This window comes from Acanthisitta chloris, unplaced genomic scaffold (assembly GCF_000695815.1).
Source record: "Acanthisitta chloris isolate BGI_N310 unplaced genomic scaffold, ASM69581v1 scaffold30228, whole genome shotgun sequence".
Lineage (NCBI taxonomy): Eukaryota > Metazoa > Chordata > Aves > Passeriformes > Acanthisittidae > Acanthisitta > Acanthisitta chloris.
The window spans coordinates 7704-31326 of NW_008688029.1; the positions used below are offsets into that span (position 1 = coordinate 7704).

The 23623-nt window shown below is 42.2% G+C and overlaps 1 protein-coding gene across 1 annotated transcript in view; it reads right to left on the bottom strand.

Annotated features, from left to right (window-relative positions):
- Positions 1-23623, bottom strand: part of LOC103808105 (transcription initiation factor TFIID subunit 1-like) — a 32234-nt gene that overhangs the window by 7477 nt on the left and 1134 nt on the right. Inside the window, exons 2-32 of the mRNA XM_009080869.1 lie at positions 23433-23549; positions 22370-22489; positions 21687-21928; positions 19737-19955; positions 19082-19300; positions 18402-18603; positions 17005-17121; positions 16462-16629; positions 14726-14853; positions 14482-14589; positions 13483-13656; positions 12833-13006; positions 12644-12748; positions 11109-11309; positions 10251-10392; positions 9379-9509; positions 8776-8856; positions 8215-8364; positions 7945-8064; positions 7594-7769; positions 6703-6944; positions 5218-5425; positions 4823-4988; positions 4436-4647; positions 4076-4184; positions 3779-3877; positions 3224-3401; positions 1848-1915; positions 1355-1477; positions 263-355; positions 103-187 (exon numbers count right to left, since the gene is read on the bottom strand). Of these exons, the coding sequence (XP_009079117.1) occupies positions 103-187; positions 263-355; positions 1355-1477; positions 1848-1915; positions 3224-3401; positions 3779-3877; positions 4076-4184; positions 4436-4647; positions 4823-4988; positions 5218-5425; positions 6703-6944; positions 7594-7769; positions 7945-8064; positions 8215-8364; positions 8776-8856; positions 9379-9509; positions 10251-10392; positions 11109-11309; positions 12644-12748; positions 12833-13006; positions 13483-13656; positions 14482-14589; positions 14726-14853; positions 16462-16629; positions 17005-17121; positions 18402-18603; positions 19082-19300; positions 19737-19955; positions 21687-21928; positions 22370-22489; positions 23433-23463 (4591 nt within the window). The 5' untranslated portion in view covers positions 23464-23549. The remainder of the gene's footprint in view (positions 1-102; positions 188-262; positions 356-1354; positions 1478-1847; positions 1916-3223; positions 3402-3778; positions 3878-4075; positions 4185-4435; positions 4648-4822; positions 4989-5217; positions 5426-6702; positions 6945-7593; positions 7770-7944; positions 8065-8214; positions 8365-8775; positions 8857-9378; positions 9510-10250; positions 10393-11108; positions 11310-12643; positions 12749-12832; positions 13007-13482; positions 13657-14481; positions 14590-14725; positions 14854-16461; positions 16630-17004; positions 17122-18401; positions 18604-19081; positions 19301-19736; positions 19956-21686; positions 21929-22369; positions 22490-23432; positions 23550-23623) is intronic.

Genomic DNA, 23623 nt, shown 5'->3' on the forward strand with positions numbered 1-23623 from the left:
TGATTCACAACTTCGGGTTCTGACACACTCCGACAGTGCAGGTGCCCAGATGAATTAATTTGAATACAAAAGGCAGCTGAGGCTTTTATTTTCACTACCTACCATTGTACTTAATGCTGTTGGCAAGGATGAGGTTAACATCACCCAGGAAAATCTCTCTGTTCTGGTATTTGTGTTTGGAGATATTCTGGAAGAGATTGTCACCCCATGAGTAATCAAGTGTAAACATCTCTCAAGTGGCTGCACAGCTCAAGCTACACACCTTGCGGATGCTCTCCAGATCCATTGGATTAGCAATCACCTTGTAGTAATCAGGAACAAACTTTTTGTTAACTGGATGATGGAAGGGCCAAGACTGAAAGAAAGAAAACAAGACAAGTTTAGAAAGCTTCTATGTAGAAATCTTTGCAGTTTGAGCTACAAATGCCATAAAGCAAAGATGTATGGGAAGTATTTATCACAAGACATCGTGAACCCAATTTAGCTTCAGGAGAGACATGTAAAAAGATCTACCAGCTAGATTTTTAACCAGGCCTGTTGGCATCTGTTTGACAGTAGGAACATATAATACAAAATAATAATTATACAAAAGACTTTTCTATTTAATACCACTGTTTTCTCTGCAATGTAACTGCAGTGTCCAGCAAGAACACTCATTGTTTGTACAACAAATGAAGAACATAAACCTAGGTCTGATCTCACACAAGGGCTATGTACTTAACCAGTTTAACAATTCATCATGGTATGATAGCACAGAAAAGCTCTAAAATCTGTTTCTAAACATCAGAAATGAGAACTTGGTGACAGGATGTAACCAGCCAATTTTTAAAGAGGACAGGCATTAAGTCCTTTCTCATTCAGTCTAATCACTACATACTGGTGTTCCTTACTACATCCAGACACAATGGACATTGTAGATGAGTGACACGGGAGTCCTTATCTGCATGGTTTTATCTGGTAAGCTTACAGGGTTTTTGCACACTAACAAACTAGTACGACACTGGGTCCTGATTCATTAGAAATCAGGTTATGTTTCATTTGCACCTGAAAACTACCTTTGCTTTGAGATGTACCAAAGCAAGTACTATAAGCAGCAGCAGCAGAGTTTCATAATGACCATGAAAATCAGAGACTTCTTACTAAAGTGAGGTGGACACAGGCACTATCATCAGGGGAGGAAAAAATGGAACCCAGCATTCACTTCTGAATCTTTGCTCCAGTGAAGGGGGTGAGTACAGATGTGCCTGTGCCAGTCAAAAAATCACAGGCCAACTCCACAGTGTAAATATAAACACTCACAGGACTATAGTCAGCACATTTTGCACATCACACACAGTCTACTCCAGCTACATACATCTGGAACTGCCATCATCTTTTGAGTGACAATATTATCCAAAATGAAGGAAAAGGCCACTTGATCATCATCATCCAGGAGGGGATTAATTGCTTTTTCTAATCGAGCCAGTTTATCTTCTTTCTGCAACAAAAATAGGGAACATCAGTGGCTGACCCTAGATTAACAACTGTAATATCACAATACTCTGCCCCAGAGAGACTCTCAATCACTGTTTTATGAAAACACTTGTAAATAATGGGGAGTAATGGCCAAGATGTAAGTCTACATACAAGATAAAGCAACCAGAATAAGAAAAGCATTTGTTTTTTTCAGAAAGACTCCAATGGGAACTGTTGAAAATGGTAATAATTCGAATACCTCCTGGATTGGGAGGAACAGTTCCCGTAAGCTTCTACTATTCTCCCTAAAGCTCATGCACATCCTCTATCCTCAAAGTCTTCAGCCACCCCAACCATCCCTCCCCCTCCATTCTGATCACAGCCAGACTTGCCTCTTTCAGCTTTTCATCACACAGGTCCAGCATGGACTGAGATATCTGTGTCAGTGAGTGCTTTGGCCCTGCAAACACACAGTAAGTACAGTGAGATACTCCAACCTGATTCATAAGGTCAATGTCACAATGTGACACAATCTTTACTCCTAAAGCATCACTGACTATATTTCTAGCACAGTTGGGAGTATATCCTCAAGTATATTCTCAATACACACAGTTATTTAGGATGGATTTTACATGAGAAAAGGTTATTTGTAGCAAATATTCTGTATACATTCTGTTAAGGTTTGGAAACTCTATGGGAAAGCAGTTGTGCCTGTAGAAGACTGGCCTTTGAGCCCTCCACCTTTGCCAAACCTTCAGAGTATGTCATGAAATTTCTGTTTCCTTCACTAAATCCAGTCAGTGAAGCAGAACTGGTAAGGAAGGTAAGATGGATATTTAAGGAATATTCAAAAAAAATCACAGTTTTAAATAATTTCATGATTCCTTAGACATGGAAACAAATGTTTGCAATAGACCTATGGGAAAAAAAAACTCATTAGGATAAATTAGGGATTGAACTGTCAAAATAATAAAGGAAGCAGCAAACACACAAACCCAGTACTGTCAGTGTCACCCCCAATGCTGCACAGCCCAGAGAGACTCAGTGCAGCTGGGAGGGTTTTATATCTGTCAAACGAATACATTTTGGATGAAGACATTTCTATCAGCAGCCAGAATAAAGCTGACCCTCAATGAATCAGCATTTTTCCCGAGCAGACACATGCTCTGCTGCAGAATCTATGTTTTTTTTCTTAAACTAGCTTTCTTTCTTTTTTTAAAACTAGTTTTCTGACCTTCCCAAACAAGGAAAAAATTTCATGCAACAAAGAACCAAAATACATACAATCATTACAGTAAACTCTACTCAAGCTGCATGCTCCAAAGCACTGGCTTCAGAAAGTGTGAGCTATTCCTATCTGTACCAAAAGATTAATTTTTACTAAAGCATAATAATGTAGTCTTCTGAAAACAGTATTTTGCTCAGCTTCACCCTACATGAAGGAGTTATGCAGGACTTGGCTTCAGTGCAGTTTGGCTTAACACATGCAGCAGTGTCTTCTGTCATCGACAGGTCCATAACTGAACTTCAGTTACTACAGCACAGTCATCATTTAATTACTGTGACATGCTAGGGCCCACTTCTTTTCTTATTTATGAATTAGTTCATTAATATATTCTTTCATGTATATCTGCAAAAACATACAGTCATTATCGCCATCTGACAGTGAATTAATTCTGTTTTTCTGTTGCTTTTGTTGTTTCTGAAAGTTCCACAACTCACACATGTACAATGCATTAGCAGAAACTCAATTTCCCTGTGTTTTTACCATTGTATGTGGCACTGTTCTTCACAATCAGTTCCAGGTGCTCTCTGAACTCTTCTCGGGATGGGTACTGCCTCTTACGAACGTTTTCCCGCAGGGTCTGTAAATCCATGGGCCGAGTAATAATCTTATAATAATCCTTGACCACTTTGGGATTTACAGGTGTATGGAATGGGTACGTCTAAGGATGAAAAGAAAACAATGCTGATTAACACAGTACTAGCACAGCTAATCTCAGCTTAACCTCCACAGCTGAACAGGCACTAATGTATAGAACCTTTACTCAATCAGCTCCTTAACTGCACCAGGGAAAATAGAACAAACTCAGCTCCAGTGTGGCTATCACTTGCTTCTATAAAATGTTCTCAAATACCATTCTAAGAAGCAAAATCTCACAGGAGAATTCTCAGATGATATTTTAGGTTGCAGCACAGAAGTCAAGAAACTGAACATTAAAATTCTCATTTAAGCCCACATCTTCCGTTTAATCTTTTGATTTTGCAAGTTTCAACCATATTGCTTAAGACACAGGGTTTGGGTGTCATATCTTCAACTTACATTAGGAAGATCCCTTATGTCATTGATGATGCCCTCCAGGATGGATGACAGTGTCACCATGGGATCTGTTCGCCGCCGGTGGATAGATTTATGGGGACGCTGAAGAGATGAGAGGCAGAAAAATTAAGGTGGTTCCAAGATGCAAAATACTCACTCACAGCAATTGTAGACCACTTAGTTTATGAATTTACTGGGCAAGTATCTGTGTGGCACGCGGAGACTGCACAGAAGAACCTTGGCAGGTGGTACAAACAGAAGCAGAGATGCAGCAATTAGCTCAGTAACACCTTCACTCACGTTCAGATAGTCACAGTGAACCGTTGTCCCTACTCGCCGCTTCTTCTTCGGAGGAAGCTGCTGCTTAGGAAACTTCAGGACCAGCGATTTCCTGCGAACCTCATCCGCACTAGGCACAAACAAAAAAGCAAAATGCTTTCTCCAGCCCTCTTGTCAATCAAGACCATTTGTCCCCCAGTGGTTCCATCTGCCATAATGCCAGATACACAATGGAAATTCTGCAGTAAGAGTTCATGTGAAGCCCTGTCTCTACATAAAGCCACTTTATTTCTGTGATTAATATAAATATGAGTATTCTGCATTAAGGTCTACATTTTTTTCTTACTTACTATTCATCAGTATCTAAGCTCCTTCCCTTACCTCTCAATCAGTTGTTTTCCCAGGACAATTTTTGTTCCTTCTACTTTGATGAGCTCTTCATTATCATTGTGAATGACTGTTTTTTCCAGCTCTTCCTCCTGCTCCTCCGTCATTGCAACAGGATTAGAAGGTGGGGCATTCGTTTGGTAGTAGAGAGGGCAGAACTTATTAGTCCTCATATGCCCAATTGCACCACATGCTCCACATTTTAGCTGCAAAAATATGAGAAAGGTGACAGAATTCATATATGGGTTCCTGGTTTAGAAGCAAAGTATCACTAAAATGCCTTAGTCAGACCTTTAGTACCTCAGAAGGCCTTTAGTACCTCAGAAGAGAGAACACCAGCACCCAAGGCCTGCTGGATGCTTGATGTATGGATATGCTTACTTTCAAGTCTGGACGCTCTTTCATTTTCTTGGGCTTCTTTTCTGGAGGGCCCTTGAGTTTCTCTTTTTCTTGGTTCCGTTTTAACCGCCGTAATTGTTCCTGGATCCTGCGCCGCTCCTTCCGCATCTCCTCACGGTGCTGTTCGTCAAACAGAGCAAACTTTCGTCTGGGTGTGGGGAAAAAACCAAAATTGAGAAGTTTTTCAGCCTAGTTGATGATTTACCAGGTCTATCACTGCATAAAGTTAATAACACCCTGCAAATGGACAGCCATTAAATCTTTCTCCACAATTCCAGTGCTGGGCTTCTATGCCCAATTCTACATGTCTTCATACTGCCAATGAAAAGAAATAGTCTACAGGCCAAGTTAAAAAGGGCAAAAAAACCAGGTCTTACATAAACTCTTCATCCTTGGTCGTCCGTATGCGGCAGTAGGCATCGATAACAGCAGGTTTCCGAACTGTCTCACACCTCACATATTCCTTCCCATCCTCATCTCTAAACGTGCGGTAGATTTTGAGGCGTCGGCCAGTGGCTGAGGAATTCAGGCTGGTTACAGAGGCAGTGTCATCATCTTTGTGAGAGTTTGCTGAGGCTCCTGAAGCTGATGCCACAAGACAGTGTTTTATTACTTTTAATCTTTTTTCCACACTGGAGAAATATCATTATTTAAATAAAGTTTGGCTTAAAAATGTCCAAGACGCAAATTCAGAAAAACCTAAGCAACAGAAGCCTTTCCCTTGCTTGTTCATGTTCTCTTATCAGGACATGGAGCAAGGTGAAACAAAGCTAAGTTACTGAATTATCCACATGGATTTTAAAGCCAGAAGGCACAGTCAACAAGGACTCACAGGTGCATATGCAAAACCTGCAAGGCAACTGCAACACAGCCCTGCATTGTTACAGTTACAGTGGTAATATCCATATCACAGGTATGGGTATGTGGTAGAAACTGAAGGTCAACAATCACCAAGTTTTCCAAGGAATGTTCCAACCATTGAGCTAGCCTTGTCTCATGTGACCACAGAATCTTTCCAGCACCATTCATAATTATGGTTGAGAGGTTTTGTTCAAAATAACACTGGATGCCTTTTCAAAAGGCAACAATCATCAGTAAATCTTCCACACACCCCTTACTAAATTGTTCCAGTCATTATCTAGTTAGTGATTTATTCCCAGTCTAAGTGGCAACAATAATGTTGACCCAGATGCAACAGAGCACAGCTTTGCTCACACACATGCAACAAGTTAACACCAGTCCTAAGCACTGCCCTAATGCCAGAAGTTCACTCACAGGTCAAACATTTAACCTGGGAGTTTGGGACTTGTCAGGTTCTCAGCTGGAACACACTTAAAATAAACACAACTCCGGGAGATAAAAACCTGGCACCTGCCAAATTACCTCCAAACACACTGGCACCACACAGTGTGACAGACACTGCTATCACCCTACACACTGTGCCTATCTGTTTCACATACTTAACTGTGTTTACACATAAGATACAATTGGACAACCATAAGCTGTTTGCAGGAACTATTTGTGAACACATCTTGAGAAGAGTACTGAAAAACAGCTCCCCCTAACCCACCCTCCACCCCAAAAAAAAGGAAACTTAAGCAGCAAGCAACAATGAATATCTAAATAGCAGAGTAAGCTTATAGTTCAAAATAAACAAAAGCTATGGGGCAAAGAAGACACTTTAGATGCATTTCCAGCCAGTAACTGCTCAAGAGAAGGAGGAAGACGCCCCAGAGAAGGATGTCTATATATTACTCTACCTCTAAGGAATCCTCTCTTGAGAGGCCACAGTACACTTCACAGCCAGACACAAAGTTCTGCATCCCTTCCCAGGCACAACACTGGTGGTTGCAGTTACTTACACAGTCCCTTTTTATCTCTCCTGTCCTTTTTACCCCTCTCTTTGTCATTGCCGCTGTCTTCTCCCAGAAGCATCCTTTGTAATTCCTTTCGTTCTTGCTCTTCTCTTTCCCGAGAGAGCTGAGAACTAGTTTTCTTGTTCTGTAACATATTCTCAATATTCTTTCCCATCTCTTCAAAGTCACTGTCTTCAGCTGAACTGCTATCTGTGTCTGTTGACAGGATCTCAGTGGATTCCAGAACCCTGGAACAGGAGGCACCTTGAAAGTCAGTTAAGTGTTGACAACCCCCACCCACACAATAACTGAAAAAAAGCCTTCTACTTTCCCGCTAATACAAAGGTAAAAATGATGCAAAGGTTTGAAAATCAATGTTGCAAATTACTACTACAAGAACAGGCATAATATATTCCCTTCTCAGTCTTGTAATCCCCATATCTAAAAGATCAATTGTTCCAAGCTGATCTCTTCTTCATCAACAGTACTATATTCCCTCACTCTCAGGTCTTGGGCCAGAAAAAGGGATAATGCATGAATTCTTCTGGCAGTTCTAAAGAACAGGATACAGAATTGGTAGCTGCTACCCAAGAAAGAGATGGCAAACTGCTCATAACTACTGATGTGTGGACCAGCAAAACATTTCATGTCATTACAAGTGTCAGACTGCAATTCTACCTTTCCAAAATGTCCATGAGAATAAGACACTAAGGCTAACCCATAAGTTTCAGTTAACAGCCAGAAGACTCCTTCTCAGAGCTGGATTCTGTGGGCCCAACCAGTGGAATCAACATTTACACCACCACCTATCAGTGAGCCCCAGGCACACACAGTGCTGCACTTTTAAGGTGGAGACAGGGTGGGGTTCAAGTCTGTGAACATCAGATACAAACTTACTTATTTTGTAAATCAAAGATGCGCTGACACTCTTCTTTGTATCTCTCCTGATGTTCTGCCACAGAAAACCGAGAGCCACGTGCAAATTTGCTCATAGGCCCTTCCCCTGAACGAGCCTGCTCCGTAGACATCGTACGGACCACATCGATCACTTCCCACCGGGACAGCTTCTTTATCTGCAAAGAGGAAGACAGACAACCACAAATGGTTTTAGAGACGCACAACTCCAGTGAGACTATGGATCTCAACTCCTTTCCAAGCAAGGTCAGAGTAGAAGCATATACATCCCTTCCACCATCAGCTGCTAAATCCGCTGGTAAAGTCTGCAAGCTGCTCCAGGCTCATGCTCACCTCCTCTTCCGGCACTCCGAATTTACGCAGCAGCTGTTTGGCATTTTTGAGAGAAAGTCGTCGCAGATCAGCATCTGTCCCAGTCACTGTCTTTTTCACTGGCTGAGGTTCTTTATCATCCTGTCCAGAAGAAGATGCAGCCTATTAATGTCATCACATAATTGTCTTCCCTAGGCTCATCTGGTATTTTTTCTTTCCCATGTCCCATATTTACTCCCACATGACTTTCCAGTTACTGCTTCTTGGCCAACCCAGCCTTGGGAACTATACCTTCTGCTGGGTGGGTTTGTTTGGAATCTTGACATAAGAAAATCCTTCACCACAACCTGTAGGATCTGCCACACCAGTCACTTCCAGGAGGCACTTGCCCTTCATAGCAGCAATGAAGGCTCGTGTAGTGTTCCATGGAGCTGTGCGCACCTGCCAGCAAGGACAGAAACAATCACAATCCTGCTACCATCGAGAAGAATTCCAAGATTTACATTTTGGATTCTTCCAGTCACACTGAGAACTTTTCAACTGACATAATGAGGGTGAATTCCACTTGTTGATGCTTCAGCTGCCCTGATAAAACTTCAATGAATAACAGAAGTGCCAGATAACTCACAAAAGGCATTTAAGGTAAAAAATGCCTAGTCCTGAAAGGACCTGGCAAGAAGGATCCCCAAAGACAGGTACAAGCTGGCAGCAAAGCTCCCAGGAAAGTTGCAAGAATATTTGATGTACTGAATCCTACATTAAATATGCCCTTTAAATACAAAGACCTCATTTCTCTCCTGTCGTGCAGGTTTATATATTGGTGTGCACGCTTATGCATCATTATGATGGTACCTCATCATCAATCTTCATTTGGAAATCCTCTTCATTCTCTTCTTCGGGTGCAAAGAAGGATTTCTCCCCATAACCTGCATCCTGCAGAGAAATATTAGGGAAAAAATGAGAACCTTACAAAAGTTACTGGAGAAAGAACTAGACGTGTCTCTGCAGACTTATGCTGAACAAGCACACTTCCAGAGATTGCAAGATTCACTCTGACCCATAGGATCACAGATGTCAAACTGCCCAGTGTTTTGACAAATTCCATAACTAAATACTGCACTCAACTTCAAAAACATAGTCAGTCTCTCTCCAAGCCACATGCTGGTTACTTTCTCCTGCAGAGCTCCAGGTAGAAACACAAACACTTTCTTGTACCCTTTGCTACCTTTGAGTATAGCTAGTTCAGTATCTAGATTATAGGTGATAAGATTAAGTCTCTCTCTCTCTCTTTAAGAGCTTATCTCTCTTTGTATGCAGCAGAAAACTGAGTAAGTTGCACAACAGTCAGGGCCCTACTTTATAGCAAAACGAGTTTTAGGCAGAAGGTGTTACCTAGGCTCACCCTTCACAGAACTACTTGTCACTAATTTGCCTCAGAGCCTACCAGGACTTTACCTTCAGTCGCTGCTCAGCCGCGATCATGCTGTAATAGGCACAGCACTGCTCTGGGGACACCATTGCTCTGATCTCCTCCTCTGTTGGCAACCTGAAATCTGGCTTTAGAACCCACCAATTCGAGTCCATCCCTGAAAAATGCACAGATCAAACACTGAGTAGTTTCCCACACATGCTGGATGCCATTGTGATCCTAACTGCATGTCAAGATTTAGTACCTGGCTGCAATGCTGGCAAAGGGAACAAGTATGACAAATCTGTGACAAGTGTTTTTTTATTCTGTATTTGTCTAAATCAATGCCCTCTAAACTCAGCAACTGTTATATATGCAAATTCTCATACATTTATACTCATTCAATGTATAAACTACATTCCAAAAGTATTTAATCCAACTTTCACTTCCTCACCTCCAACTACTTTACCTCGTGGCTGGCCTAAAAAGCTTTGTATTACCATCTGTTTAACATTCTGAATATTCCAAAATCATAAATGTCAGGCTCCCAGAGGACTGTTAGACTCAAAGATGGGACAAGGTGCTACTTGCATGTATTTGCTTGCAAAACACAACACAACCCCACAGAGGGAATGGAATGTGTATGTATTGGTGCTGCACATTGTTACTTTACAAGTAAATCATTACCCAAAGGGTTAATAAAATACATCTAAAGAGTAGTCACTTCTCACCATCAGGCATACTTGTGCCAAAAAAGGGGCACATTTATAAAAACGGAACAAAAAACCAAAACCTACAGATTACATTTCAGTTCTTCAAGTGTTAAAAATGGTTTATCAGGAAATATTCCCTCCTTCTGCTCTGTTTGCAGCTCCCAGAGCAGCACAGAGTGGCAGACTGCCCAGCAAACTGTCAATACCTGTGCGTTTGAAGTCAGCACAAAGCTTCAGCCGCTTTCGGATGCTGCTCTCGGAGTGGGAGGGAAAGGCCTTCTTGATATCCTCCATGCGAATTCTCCGAGGTCGATCTCTGCTTTTCCAGAAGAGGCGATAGATAAAAACCTACAAAACAAGACTCATCTGTGATGTCTCAAGAAAGAGTACAACAAACCTACACAGACAGTATGTACAATCGTGTTTCTAGTGACTGCTTTTCAGACTTCCTACTTAAACCCCATTGTTTCTTACAAATTTATTTAGTAAAGTTTCCCAGGACCTAGGAAATCAACAAAGACCTATGAAGCAGCTCTAATTCTGTGCTGTATAGTAGGACTGTGATAAGATTCTTGAACTGTCTCTTAGTAAAACCCATATAACTGTTGTTCCATACAGCACAACCACTTCAGAGTTCATGCTAACTTCTTCAGTTTCTAACACTTTCATACAATCTTCTAACAGAATCACAGCACCAGTTAGGTTGAAAGGGACCAGTGGGTCATCTTGTCCAACCTCCCTGCTCAAGCAGGGCCACACTAGAGCAGGAATAACCATTTATTTTGGTCAATGAAAAGCCTCTATCAAATATTTATGAGACAGGATGCAATTAAACAGAAGCAGCATGTTATAAATCATTGGTTACATGACCACCAAAATGGCCTGTGTGGTTAACATCCAGCTCTTGCAGTGCTCTCACCTCATAACAAACCAACCAAACAAAAGGGAGCCATAGCAGGGCAATGAATTTCTCAAATCATGACTGTCCAACTGAGGTTTATGCCTAATCCTGTGTGCCTCCTCCAAAAACCCCTCAGATCCCCAAATTGTCTCTTACCACTTACCTGCAGAAAATCTCTGATGTGTGTGTTAGCTCGTTTAGAGTTGGGACCAGGTACTTCATACAGTGGGCACTCCTGACCAACCACAAAGATATCCACTAATTCTCGAACGTAATAGCCTTGTCGTGTCCGGATGATCAGAAAATCTGTTTCAGGCATCTTGTGTAAATAGATAGGGGCCCGGAAAAGATTGTTCTCAAATGCCTATTAAGAGAAACAAATCTGTAACTTAATCTACAAAACAGATCTTAAAAAAGTCCCAAACAACCCAAGGTTCACTCCAATGGTACATCATCATTTATGTCACAATCCATGCAGATGTGCACTCAGAACACTTCTTGCTTAGAGACTATGCTAAGGATGAAGAACAAAAGTATAAGGAAACCTATAACAAATGCAGAAAGACTTTGAAAGGCTTTATAAACTGACCTTTAAGGAGGTACTTTCAAAAAAGGACAGGAAGAACACATATGCAGAACACTATAACCACTGAGACCAGTCCAGGACACACACACAGTCTGGGCATGGGAGAAGGCAGTAGAGTAAAGACTGAAGACTAGTCAGGAAAGGACTCACCAGAAAAGCAGAGATCAGCAGAGCTGAGCATTTAAAGGTATGGTAGTTTCAACCAGCACCAAGGAGGCACTAGACTGAGGAGAACTAGAAAGACCATCCTCTTCTGTACAGGGTTTTCTCCACCCACAGGGCCTTCACAAGCCTCACTCACTGCTACCCTCCCACACTCCTCCACACTGCAAAGCTTTCCCTCACATGGCCCCATCCCCACTTCAAGCCTTCCAGAAGTCCAGTGTCATCCATGATGAAGTCCTCTTAGGCTTGAACAATTAGCATTGTTAGTTCTGTGATGAATCTCTAGTATCAACTTTTACCTTACTTTCTTCCTGTGGTACAGCACGGACAGAACTACTGCTGCAAGAGCAGCCACCATTAACTGAAATCCATTCATGTTTACATTTATGAATTTTGTAGCCAGGTGGTCCTTAAAACATTCTCAATTCCTCTCCCCATCTCGAATGCATGTATTTTAACAATAGAGAGAGGCTCATAAAAGCAGAAGTCTACACAACCGACTAGTAACTGGCACCCCACAGACAACTAGTAGTGCAATTCTCAGGAAGTACATATAAGACTTCACTCACAGATCCTGGACCATGATAAATTTTCTATCCCCTCCAACATCTATTTACTGAGCTTCCCAACATTCAATCAGCTTTGGCCTTCTATTCAGTCCTCTCTAACAGTATTTCTAATACCATTACTAAGTAAACCATTAAAGATTCACTTGCTGCAATCCCTATCATTCCTACAAATTTTTAAATAACGTACAACAGAGATTGAAAAAAGAAAGCTAAGAACTGAATTATTATCAATAAGCAAAGAGACAAAGGAAATGAAATCTCTTTTTTTTCAAAGTTGAGCATTATTTGTGATTGAACAAATAGGGCATGGGATGGACAGGCACTCTGCCTATTACTCCACATTCAACTTATCTGTATTTTCATACTTGCTTTTCTCACCTGTAGCAACTGGCCTGGATGCAGAGAACCCAGGAAAGGAGAAGTGTGACAATAAACAGTCTCTCCATATTTACAGTCTGGAGCTCCTGGGTCTTTCCCAGGTTTCTGCAACATGCAATGAAGGTGCAGTTAGCACTCGGTGAGAGGCAGGGGAAAATCACTGTACAACAGCAAAATCTGCATACTCACCCTTTTGTAGTAATTTTTGATCTTGGTTGCCATGCCAACCTGCATCATTAGTGGGGCATTTTCCTCACTGTATTCAGCGAGGATGAGATCTCCATCCTTGCCAGTGAGGTCCTGTGGTGTGCGCATGAAGAACATTTCGCCCCCACCCGAGGCCTGACGTTCCTGCTCTCTCATCTGTGCCAGCAACAGGGCAGTGTTAGGAAAACAGCACATCACAGTATTGTAGTATGTTAAGGGGTTGGAATGGACCTTAGAGATCATCTGGCCCCAACCCCCTGCCCTGGGCAGGGACACCTCCCACCAGAACAGGTTGCTCCAGACTCCATCCAACCTGGCTTTGAACACTGCCAGGGTTGGGGCAGCCACAGCCTCCCTAGGCAACCTGTGCCAGTGTCTCAACACCCTCACACAGGAAAAAACTTCTTCCTAACACCTCATCTAAATTTCCCCTCTTCCAATTTATCCACTTTACTTCTTGCACTATCACTCCAGTTCCTAACAAAGAGTCCCTCTCCAGCTTCCCTATAGCCCTTCAGATTCTGGAAGGTTGCTATAAGGTCTCCACACAACCTTCTCTTCTCCAGGCAAACATCAAACACATCTGCTGTGCACATGGAGCCACAGCACATGTCAGAGACAAATAACTGTACCTTGGCTTTCTTTTTGATGTGCTTCAGCAGAGGTTGCACAGCATGAGGCCCTGGCTGGGACAGGGCACCAAAGGAGTATTTCTTCAGGGGAGGTCGATGGAACTGTCGGAGCTTCATAGGACCCATGTGGGTGGGGAAGAATGGCTGGCGCAGCTCCACTGCTGGGATAGAGTGCTAATACAGGAACAAAATCTGTGTTAAGGGTGACATGCATCACCTCAAAACCAAGATCATCCTCCTATGCTGTTAAATCTTAGAAGCCAGCAGTATCTTCAGGTCTGCCTGCAGTAACACTGGTGCAGTGAAATTCACTTGTCATCAGACACGTTGCCTTTTTGACAGAAAGTGCTTAGTTCCATATAAAGATCTTTCCTTTCTGTACAGTGATGACTTTAATTTTACTATTTCAAATGCTATCTAATGAGAGGCTTTTTTATTAGCAAGGAAGTACATGCAAAGCCATTTATCCCTACCAGTGGGAAAGAAGTGCACTTGGAATTACATACAGTTCTCCCATTACAGAAGAGGCTAGAGTCAGATGAGGTTTGAGAAGTCACTGAACACCGCAATGAAGGAATTAAAGAATACCACCTCCTCAGCCAGGGCTAGTGAGTGATTCAAACTCACCAATATCTAAATAATTTTTGTAATACCCAATACTAGTAGCAAAAGTACAGCCTCACCCCTGGACTATCTGCACCCCTTTTCCCCCTCCCATTATTGCTTCAGGACAAGCACTACAGAAAGAGACACCAAACAAAAGCACAGCAAGTAGGACACAGCACCCAAACCTCAGTTTGATGGGGCAATCAAGAGAAGTTAATTCAAACCCCTAACTTTAACTGAACAAGATTAAAGTATCCCTTGTGAACGCTTAACCGATCTGCCGTAATCTAAATTCTGTTTCTCTAAAAATCCAAAATGATAAGCTCTGCTAGAAACCACCTAGCAAAATGCTCCAGCTCTCTCTCACTCCACAGTGAACACTACTGTGAGTACCTGAATGATGTTGCCTCCAAAGGTTCCTCGAAGTCCCTGCTGTTTGGGGTAGTAAAACTCATCATTTGAAAGGTTCCAGGGATCCTTCACCTCTGGCTGAGACATGTTCTAATTTAATTTTAAACAAAGAGAGAGAGGTGTCAAAAACCCAAAAACACGCCAAAAAACCCACACACACACATTTAAAAAAAGAAAGTCACTCCTTCCTCATTAGTCTGAACTACTAGCTAAAGCTTATGCTGACCTGCTGTGGTTCTTCCTTGATGACACCTGTTTTTCCCAACAGGATTCGACTCTTCTTTAGAGAAGATTCTTTCTTGTTCTCCTTGGATGGAGAGTTCAAAGTCATTTCTTCCTTTTCATCAGGAATTTCTAAAAACACAAGATTCACACTGTAGGGCACTCATCCTGGAGCTCCCTTTTCTGCACCACAGCCTCCTACCATTAGAGCTGCAGCTTGATTCAGACATTTTACCCTTTTTGTTCAGTTTCTGGGGTGTCTGTCCTCCTTCTACACTCCTCCCCCTTTTCCTCCATACACTTTAATATGAAACGAGCTCAACAAACACAGAAAAACTCTATGCTGAAATCTCTCCCTTGCCTTCCTCAGTAGAGAGTAGACTGCAATGAGACGAGGGTGACTGTGGGGACTGCTTGGGGTATCCACTGCTCAACTCAAAATCACTAATAATCTAACTGATGAATGAACAAGAAACAGCATCTGCTCTGCCAAAGCACTTCTCAAGAGTGGAGAGTCAATGTGACAAGAGTGTCAGCACAGACAAGGCACTTTTGCCAGCCAAGAGTGACAAGTGTTTCCCAGATACATGTATGAATAAGCCTTTTCTTCCCCACACATACACAACTTGAAAGTAAGTCTAAATCCAAAGACAATATGGACCTGAACCCAGAAGGGATCCCTGAAAAAATTCCAGGAAAGTAGTATGAATTTGAGACATTAGCAATTTGTGAAGCATGGATTCTCCACATAAGATTTTCACATGAGAAGCAGGGCCCAGTGACATGGGCTTGGTAAATGCTATTATTAACTCTGTGCATAGATCTGTTGTCACTCTATATAAAATAACAATGGGTTCATCTGTGTTACTATTTATACAAATATCTGCAATTCTGTGGTGCATTTCAGTCTTGGAACAAAAATACTGTGAATCTGTTTGTCTTTACTTTATTAGGCTCCAATTAAGACTGATTTTCAGGGTTGTTTACTAATACCAAAACATTTCCAATCAATCCATACTGAAATTCTTAGAACTAACCCCTTTTCTTGAGAAAGAAAATGCAATCCAGTAAGATATGCCGAACCTTAAATTACACAAAGTTGCTCGAAGATTACTAACATACGTATCTAAGAGAAAGTGGTTATTTTATTGGTCCAAATAAGATGTAAATCTCTCCAACTTGTAGCAATATAAGCAGGGAGTACACTCAAATCAAACTCAGGAGCAGCTTGTAGCAGCAACAAAAATGATGACAGACACTACACAAAGTCACTGCTCCCATGTGCCATTAGTGTAGTCCAAAAGAGACATCAGGAATCTGCTGCTTCAGGCTCTGCACACAAGTGATGCTGAGAAAGGCATCAGCTAGTCTGTGGTTTACTTCTCTACCTTCCCTCTTCAACATGCACGCAAGCAAAATTAAGACAGACTTGTAAAACATATCAAGAGTCAGATTTAATTATGTTAAATTTAAGTTTCAGGGCATTCATTTTTACTTTCCTGTTTGGGCTTTCAGTTTGGAAGCTGAAAGTGTATACCACACCATTAAAAGTTATTAGTATGGCTACCTTCTGCTTAGGCCTTTCATTACTTGCAAATTATCTGCAAAAGCCAGAACAAGGAATGGCCATTAGTGTTGCCCCAGTTCATTTATTTCTGTTACAGTGTGATTATAAATCCTTGTTTCCATTTCCCTTTGTCTTTTCCCATTTGAGTGAAATTTCTGGATGCCATAACATACCTAGAATTATGTTTTCATCATTTGGATCTAGTGTTAAGACAGGGGGATCCAAGTAAGTTTCCATTGCCTGATCATCCCAGATGATATTGTCTTCCCAACGACCATATACTAACTCTTCATTGTCAATTGGGAATATGGAGTACCAGGGCTTGTCTTCATCCAGGGAAACTGCAACAATCAAAGTTGAGAGCTTTATACAGAGTCTTTCAGAGCTCATCCCCACATTTTATTCCCTCAACCTTCCCAACCATTCAGGGCTTTCTGATGCAGGACCTCTCAAAGGCAAAAGAAAACTCATCTTGGCAGCGAGGAGGAAGCAGAGCCTCAAGTCCGAGCTTTACCAACACTTCAAAGCTTTTGTTCTATTGAAACACAACCTCCAAGCATGACATAAGATCTCTAAAAGTTTTAGAGCAAACGACTACCCCTTTACCTACACCGTGCTGCCAAGAAATGTCCTTGTTATTACACAGAACACAAGTGTGTGCAGAAACATGTGTCACACACACCTATTCATGGGCCAAAGGTTGATATCCTCATTACCTTGCTGTTCAGGGATCTGCTTTTCTTTGCACTTTGCTATACCCAGGACTCCTGCTACACTGGGTTTCTGTGCTAGTGGAATTGGCGAATTCAGCAAAGAGCCACTGCGGTTCAAACCTAGAGAAGAGGAAAACAAAAGTAAGGTTAGCTTGAGTGGGAGGGTCAGGAGCACTGCAGTGCCTTAAACCAGAACTTGAGTTTCTGGTTCTCTGCATGCAGAGTGATTTCCAGCCTGATGGATCTTACTGCTCATATCCCAGCGAGTGACATGTGCCATTAGTACTGGTAAGACTTACAAAAACACAGTTCACCCACAGCTTGTGGCTAGAGTCTGCACCCTCCTCAAAGTCCTGTATGCATATGCTGCATGACGATGTGTAAGGTGCATTGTTTCTGTATGGTCCTTGTAAAAGTGAGAGGCCCTGAGCAGACAGTTGCCACTGACAGAACGATTGGTCTGATCTCCAGTAATTCTGTCTTAGGTGAAACTGTTAGAGAAAAAGGATGGCCATGCAGACCTCAAGGAATGGTTCTGTGGAGGCAGCTGCTCCCAGGGCACACCAGCACACTGCTGCTCACGTAACCTATGTCACTTCAGCTAATGCTTTTGGAAGTGTGAACGGACCAACCATATTTAACACATTACTGGAGCTTTGGATGGCACTCAAACACAGCAAGCCCAAGCCTGGATAGCTAAGTTACAGCTGTGCTGAAACGAAAATTTTCTATAAAAAAATATATATAGTTATAAAATATATAGATAGTTATAAAAAGCTATCTCCAATTTGCCTACTCAACGTCTCAGTGTCTTGTACTCACAGCTGAACATTAAAGGATTGACACTAGTGCCCAATAAAGATCTGACATTCCCATGAGGCTCTCCTTGCAGAAGCATGATAAGATATAACAAACAGATCACAAACATCCATCCTACACAAGCGATTTCAAATGCATCCCTGTCTAAAAGAAGTCTGAGGCTTGTAAGAATTGTTACTTCCCAGCGAGAAAAAACAGAACACCATTTTTAGCTGAGGAGAAACTTCAGAAGACTTTTACAAAATTCTTCACATTAAAAAAAAGTCAAGAATATTCCATTAGACTATAAAAAGAGGAAATCCTATGGGTAGCATTGCTTGATACCAGTGTAGATGGATCTAGCATCTGATATTCCACATGGAGAGAAGAAAGTTAGAGTTAGTATGGGTTTGTTTGGGATTTTTTAACAGAAGGGACCTACTCTGTTTTTGGAAAGAATTCTGAGCAGAGCTGTGATTTTGCCAAAAAGTATTCCCAGGGAAGAATTACGTTCTATATTCTAGACATGTCATTATACACGTACAATTGTAGCACATGCTGTAGTTGAGCATGTGACAAATCAGCTCAACTACACTGATTACCTTGCTGGGCATTGTATGCAGTGGCATTTCTAGTCATGCTAGATGGCAGCCAGCCTGCCAAACTTGCACGCTGTGTCTTAGTCCCTTTGTGCTTGACATCCTCTCCATTCCAGATGACATCATCCTCCCACTGGAGCTGGGTCACCATAAGGAAGTGCTCATCAGCTAGCAGATCATCCTTCTCCTTCATCAACTCCGCATCCTGGAAGGAAATAATAATGCCCAGAAAACCTGAATTGACTTGATGGTCTCTCCTCCCATGCCTGCAGTGAGAGGACTAGAGGGAATGGCCATAAGCTGAGACAGGGGAGAATCAGACTAAAAATCAGGGAAAATGTTTTCACTGTTAAGAGTGGTCAGGCACTAGAATAGATTGCCCAGGCAGCTGGTGGAGTCACCATCCCTAGAAGTGTTTAACAGAAGTGTTTAAGAGGATATGGGGCTGGAAGATGGGGTTTAGGAGTTACAGTGGAGTGACAAGCTAATGGTTGGACTTGATGATCTTAGAGGTCCCTTCCAGCCTTGATGATTCTATGACTTCATCCTTTCAAGCTGAAGGAGGAAAATCAAGAGTCTCATTTCACATGGTGCACAACACCAGCCCATCACCAAACTCTCATTGTGCAGCAACCCCCAGGGCCACATACATCTCCACACTTTCCCCATAGTTCCCCTCTCACCCCCTCATCTGTGTGGCCTTTAACCTCCTGCTCCTTCTTCTCTTTCAGCTTGAATCCATAGTCGAACCCGCTGCCATCTTCAGGGATGCCCAACATATCATACCAGAGCTGTGCTGGGCCGTAACGCCACTCTGCCACTTTAGGTTTCGTGTCTGTCACCTTGTCTATATCACCAGTTGACTGGGAAAATTTGGATTCCACAGGTGCCATCATGGTAATCTGAAGCACAGCAAAGGAGGGAATGGTTACACTGATGTGTCTATCTAAGTGCCAGTAAGAGGTTTCTTCCTTCCAAGTTTCCCAGCTTATTCTCATAGAAGAAAAGTATTTCTAAGAAGTTCTTTTCCATACTTACTAGCTGCCTCAAGAATGCTCTGCAATTAGACTTCCAAGAACACAGAGATTTCTTCTTGACACAAAGAGGATAAGCTCTCCTATCGATCCTGTACCACGGATGCAGCCTTCTCAGTAAGAAGCAATCACCTGAAGTCACTGACTAGTGTTTGGAGAAGAGTTGCTGCACAGCTGGAATACAAGCCAACTCTGTTCTCCAGTTTTGTTTCGAAAGGAAAGCTGCTTCCTCTAAAGTCGCTGTCCAATCCACTACTACCCTCAGCACTAGCTGGTGCCCCTCTCTAAGTCTCAGATATCCCACCTCATCATCTGAAAGGCACTGCTCAGGAGGGGGAGGAGCAGCAAACTCATACTCCCAAGGAGATTTTCCTTCCACTCCACTCTCAACCACCACTTCACCCTCCTGTATCTGCACTTCTTGTGCCAACTCCCGATGCTTCTTCTTGCGTTTCCTTCGGGCACTTCTCCACACCGACGGAATGTTCTTCCCAGGGCCAAAGAGACGCAGGAAACGCAGCACCTAGGATGGGGAGGAAAAACAGGATCAGGGTTAAAAAAAGACACCATGAAATCCTTGTCTGTCCTGCCCTCACCTTAAAAACAGTACTGAAGGAGAACCCTCTGAAATTCAGAAGCTTGGCCTGTGCTACAATCCCAAATCCAATGCAATCAACCACCTCTTGGTTATACTTGAAAGGAAAAGGTTTCTGACCCATCTGTTTGATGGATCTTTCTTTGTCAAAAGGATTTATTCTTAGTTTCAGACACAAGGAAACTCAGAGGGAAGAAAGACTGCCTTTACATATTGGGCATGTGGTTAGCACATGCCCAATATGTATGCCTTTACATATTGGGCATGTGGTTAGACACCACCTGCAAGAATTATTTTCATTTTGAACAACCCACAATCATCACAAAGATAGACAGAGGTTGAAGAATAGTTGATAAAAGTATTAGCAAGAGACAAGCTGAAAGAGTTATATAAAATAGGTATTTCTTAAGCAAATCAATAATAACTGATAACACAGTTCAGAAAGAATTCACTTATTTTTATTTCCATCATAATGTAGCTCCCCCTTACTGCACACCTCCAAAACCTGCACTAATGGCAACGACAAACTTTCTGTTCCTTCTGTGGTTGTGTCTGATGGGTTTAAGCACTTAGATATTTTTTCTACTAAGCACACTTGTAAAGAGGGAAAGCATTATTCCCAAATTAACTGGCATACTTAGGAAACAGAAATTACAGCCAAAGATTTGTAACGAGACATCCTATTAATGTTCCCTGATAATCTGTCACACTGATCCCCAAAGAAACTAATGTGTATATGTCCATCTCTGTCTACATCCAGGTTATCCTTCTTCCCCAAACTCCCCAGATTACTTCTGAACTCTTTGTCCAGTTCCAATGTCCTTTCACCAAGGGCAAAGGTCTCAGATGCAGTTAAGCCACTACACATTTAATGAAACACAAAAGTGCTTCTGCACATGTTGTTTTAAGAGGTTTCCTCCTGAAAAACAACACTACCTCAACAGGCACATCATTCTCATACCAAAACCAATTAGTGCTCATGAACTAATTATGCAAAGTTTGCAAAAGCCAAGAGAGCATTGAGAAGGCAAATTTCTGTGCTAGAGCACTTCTCCTACCTTTCCTCTCCTCCATGCAGATTTAAACCTTTCAAAAGAATTACTGAAATAAATCAACTATATTTGCTAATTGGGAGCATTTAGGAAAGTACTGTACTGAATCTGCTTTGTGTAAAACCCAATCACTCTTTCAACCAACTTGCTACTGAGCTGATTTGTGATCTATACTTAAAACAGTTTTGAGGGACAAGCAAGTAAAGGATACAGATGATAAATTGTTTCAGGAAAAGCACACCAAGTTCAGGACAGCATGAAAGGAGGAGAAACTATTTGGCAGAAAAGCCAGAGAGCAAGACAGATTAGCACTGTTTTTTAATCATCTGGCTAAAGTATCAAATCAACAAGCCTGTACTATGGTCTTACAGAACAGCAAAACTTTCACACCCTGATTTATAGGATGCTTCTTAAGGGGCTCCTGCAAATGGCAGGAAAAGTATTAGATATGAAGCAAACTGGAAACAGCAGCACACAGGAACTAAAGAAAGCATTGAGGGAGCAACAACATCTATGTGACTACTTACTACACATCCTTAATAATGTACAATTCATATTTAAAGGGCTTACATGACAAATATCTCCTTCCATGTATCTCTTACAATACCTTGCCCGGTCGAAATTCTGGGAAGAGCTCTGTAACACTTGGCAACTGTTTGGTAGCATCTCGCTGCATGATTCCTGCAAGAGGAAGTGTGAGTTTGCCTTCCTTGGATTCTGCCTGCCTGGCTTCTTGAGGTCCCATCTCTGACTCAGAATCAGAGCTGCTGCTGAAATCCACCTTGTCAGAGGCAGCAGAGGAAGGAGCAATGATGGAGGGCAAAATGATACCGTCTCCATCTTCAGATACTACAATAGAATAAGCACCTTATAAACAAACAGGTTTCCTCCCTCTCCCCTAGCATAACCCCATAATGCCACATGTACTGTTTATACCAAGTTATGCAAAAACAAAGCCCTTGCAGACGTTTCTGAGTACCATTCTGGCTTAATCTTTCATTTTATCCTAAGCGTTCCAGGTGCATTTCCCAGCCACAACTGAGAGGATGAGACAAAAAAGCAGTTTCATTGTCAGCATTGGTATTTCAACAATCACTGGAAAGATAACATTTCACCCTACATTTCAGACACTCCTGTAACATGACACATGAGGGCAAACACTCACCTTCAGATGCAGTGGCAGCCCGAGTTTTGCTGGTGCCTGGTGCCTGCTGAAGAACTAACTGCTCCACAGCAGTGTTTGCTCCTTCAGACATTCACATTGCCAGAGAGAACAAAGTCCTCACTCACCAGTGGCAACTGCATCCTTTTCATCTTCTTTTTTTCCAGGTACTGGAGGTGGTGGTGGTGGCGGCATCAGCTTGGAATCAATATCTTCACAGTCAGCATCATAATCATCTTCATCCTCATCTAAGCAGGCAGGAGACAAGATTGCATATTAAGCAGACAATAAAGGGAAACCAGGAACCCTTTCCACTTAGACTATCTCAGACATGTCCCAACCTGACAGCAAGGACACTGTTCTCATCTCGTAACTAGATGCAAACTCTCACCAGTCCAGCTTCTCATTCGCAAGATGGAAATTTAAGGAATGGGAAGGAAAAAGATAAACTGACAGAAAGATGACTGAAGCACAAAAACATACGTGTATATATATTCTGCTATCACGTCCTTTTGTTCACGCTTTGCAAAGCAAAAAAAGCTGCCAAAGAAGTCAGAAAAATGTGGTTAAAAGGTCCGAATCACCTTTCTATTGCAATGACCATAATATGTCACCAGAAAGGTTAAGGGGTAAGGCAGCTCTAAGGAATATGCAAGGACTTAGCATTTGCACCAGCAGCTCCTGAAAGAGAAAAGCTGCATGTTTTTGAAAGCCTGTTCGAGACCAGACAGCAAGAACTGGGACCAACAAAAGAGCCAACGTACCTTCTGCAGAAAGTCATTGCAGCATAAAATAATTCAAGTGTAAAACAGGAGAGAGACACCAAGACTGAAGTGACTCTCTGAGAAACCAAAACCATATCTCTGAGTAACTGAGAGGTGCCTGACCTTCTGCATCACCACCTCCCTAACAACACAGGTTACAGAAATACAAGCAGGTATTGGGTATTCTCCAAAGCAAAAGCAGAATCCTCATTTCTCTTCTGAGTATAGTTTAACTCCAGTGAGGAGCCAATTCCTTAAAAATCAGGAAGACAGCAAGCAGTGGCTTCATCCAGGAAACACAGTTATATTGGGTTCTTCAGGCAAGAAGTGAAAAGGCACAATGTCACCCATGTAAGAGGCTGTCAAGGCCCAGTGCCCCAGAACACCTGCTAGAGGTAGAGGTAGAGCTGCACTGCTGACCCCTTACCTGGCCTCCGAGCTGGCTGCAGGCTGCCCATCGCCTGCTTGTACCGGCGGCTCTCGTCCTCTGCCACTTCCGTGATGTCCGAGTAATCCACTGCATCTTCTGTGCTCTTAACCCAGCCTGGGGAGAGCAGAAACCTCGTCACACAACACTGTGCCCTGGTAGATATTACTAAGTGCAGACTTCACTAAGTC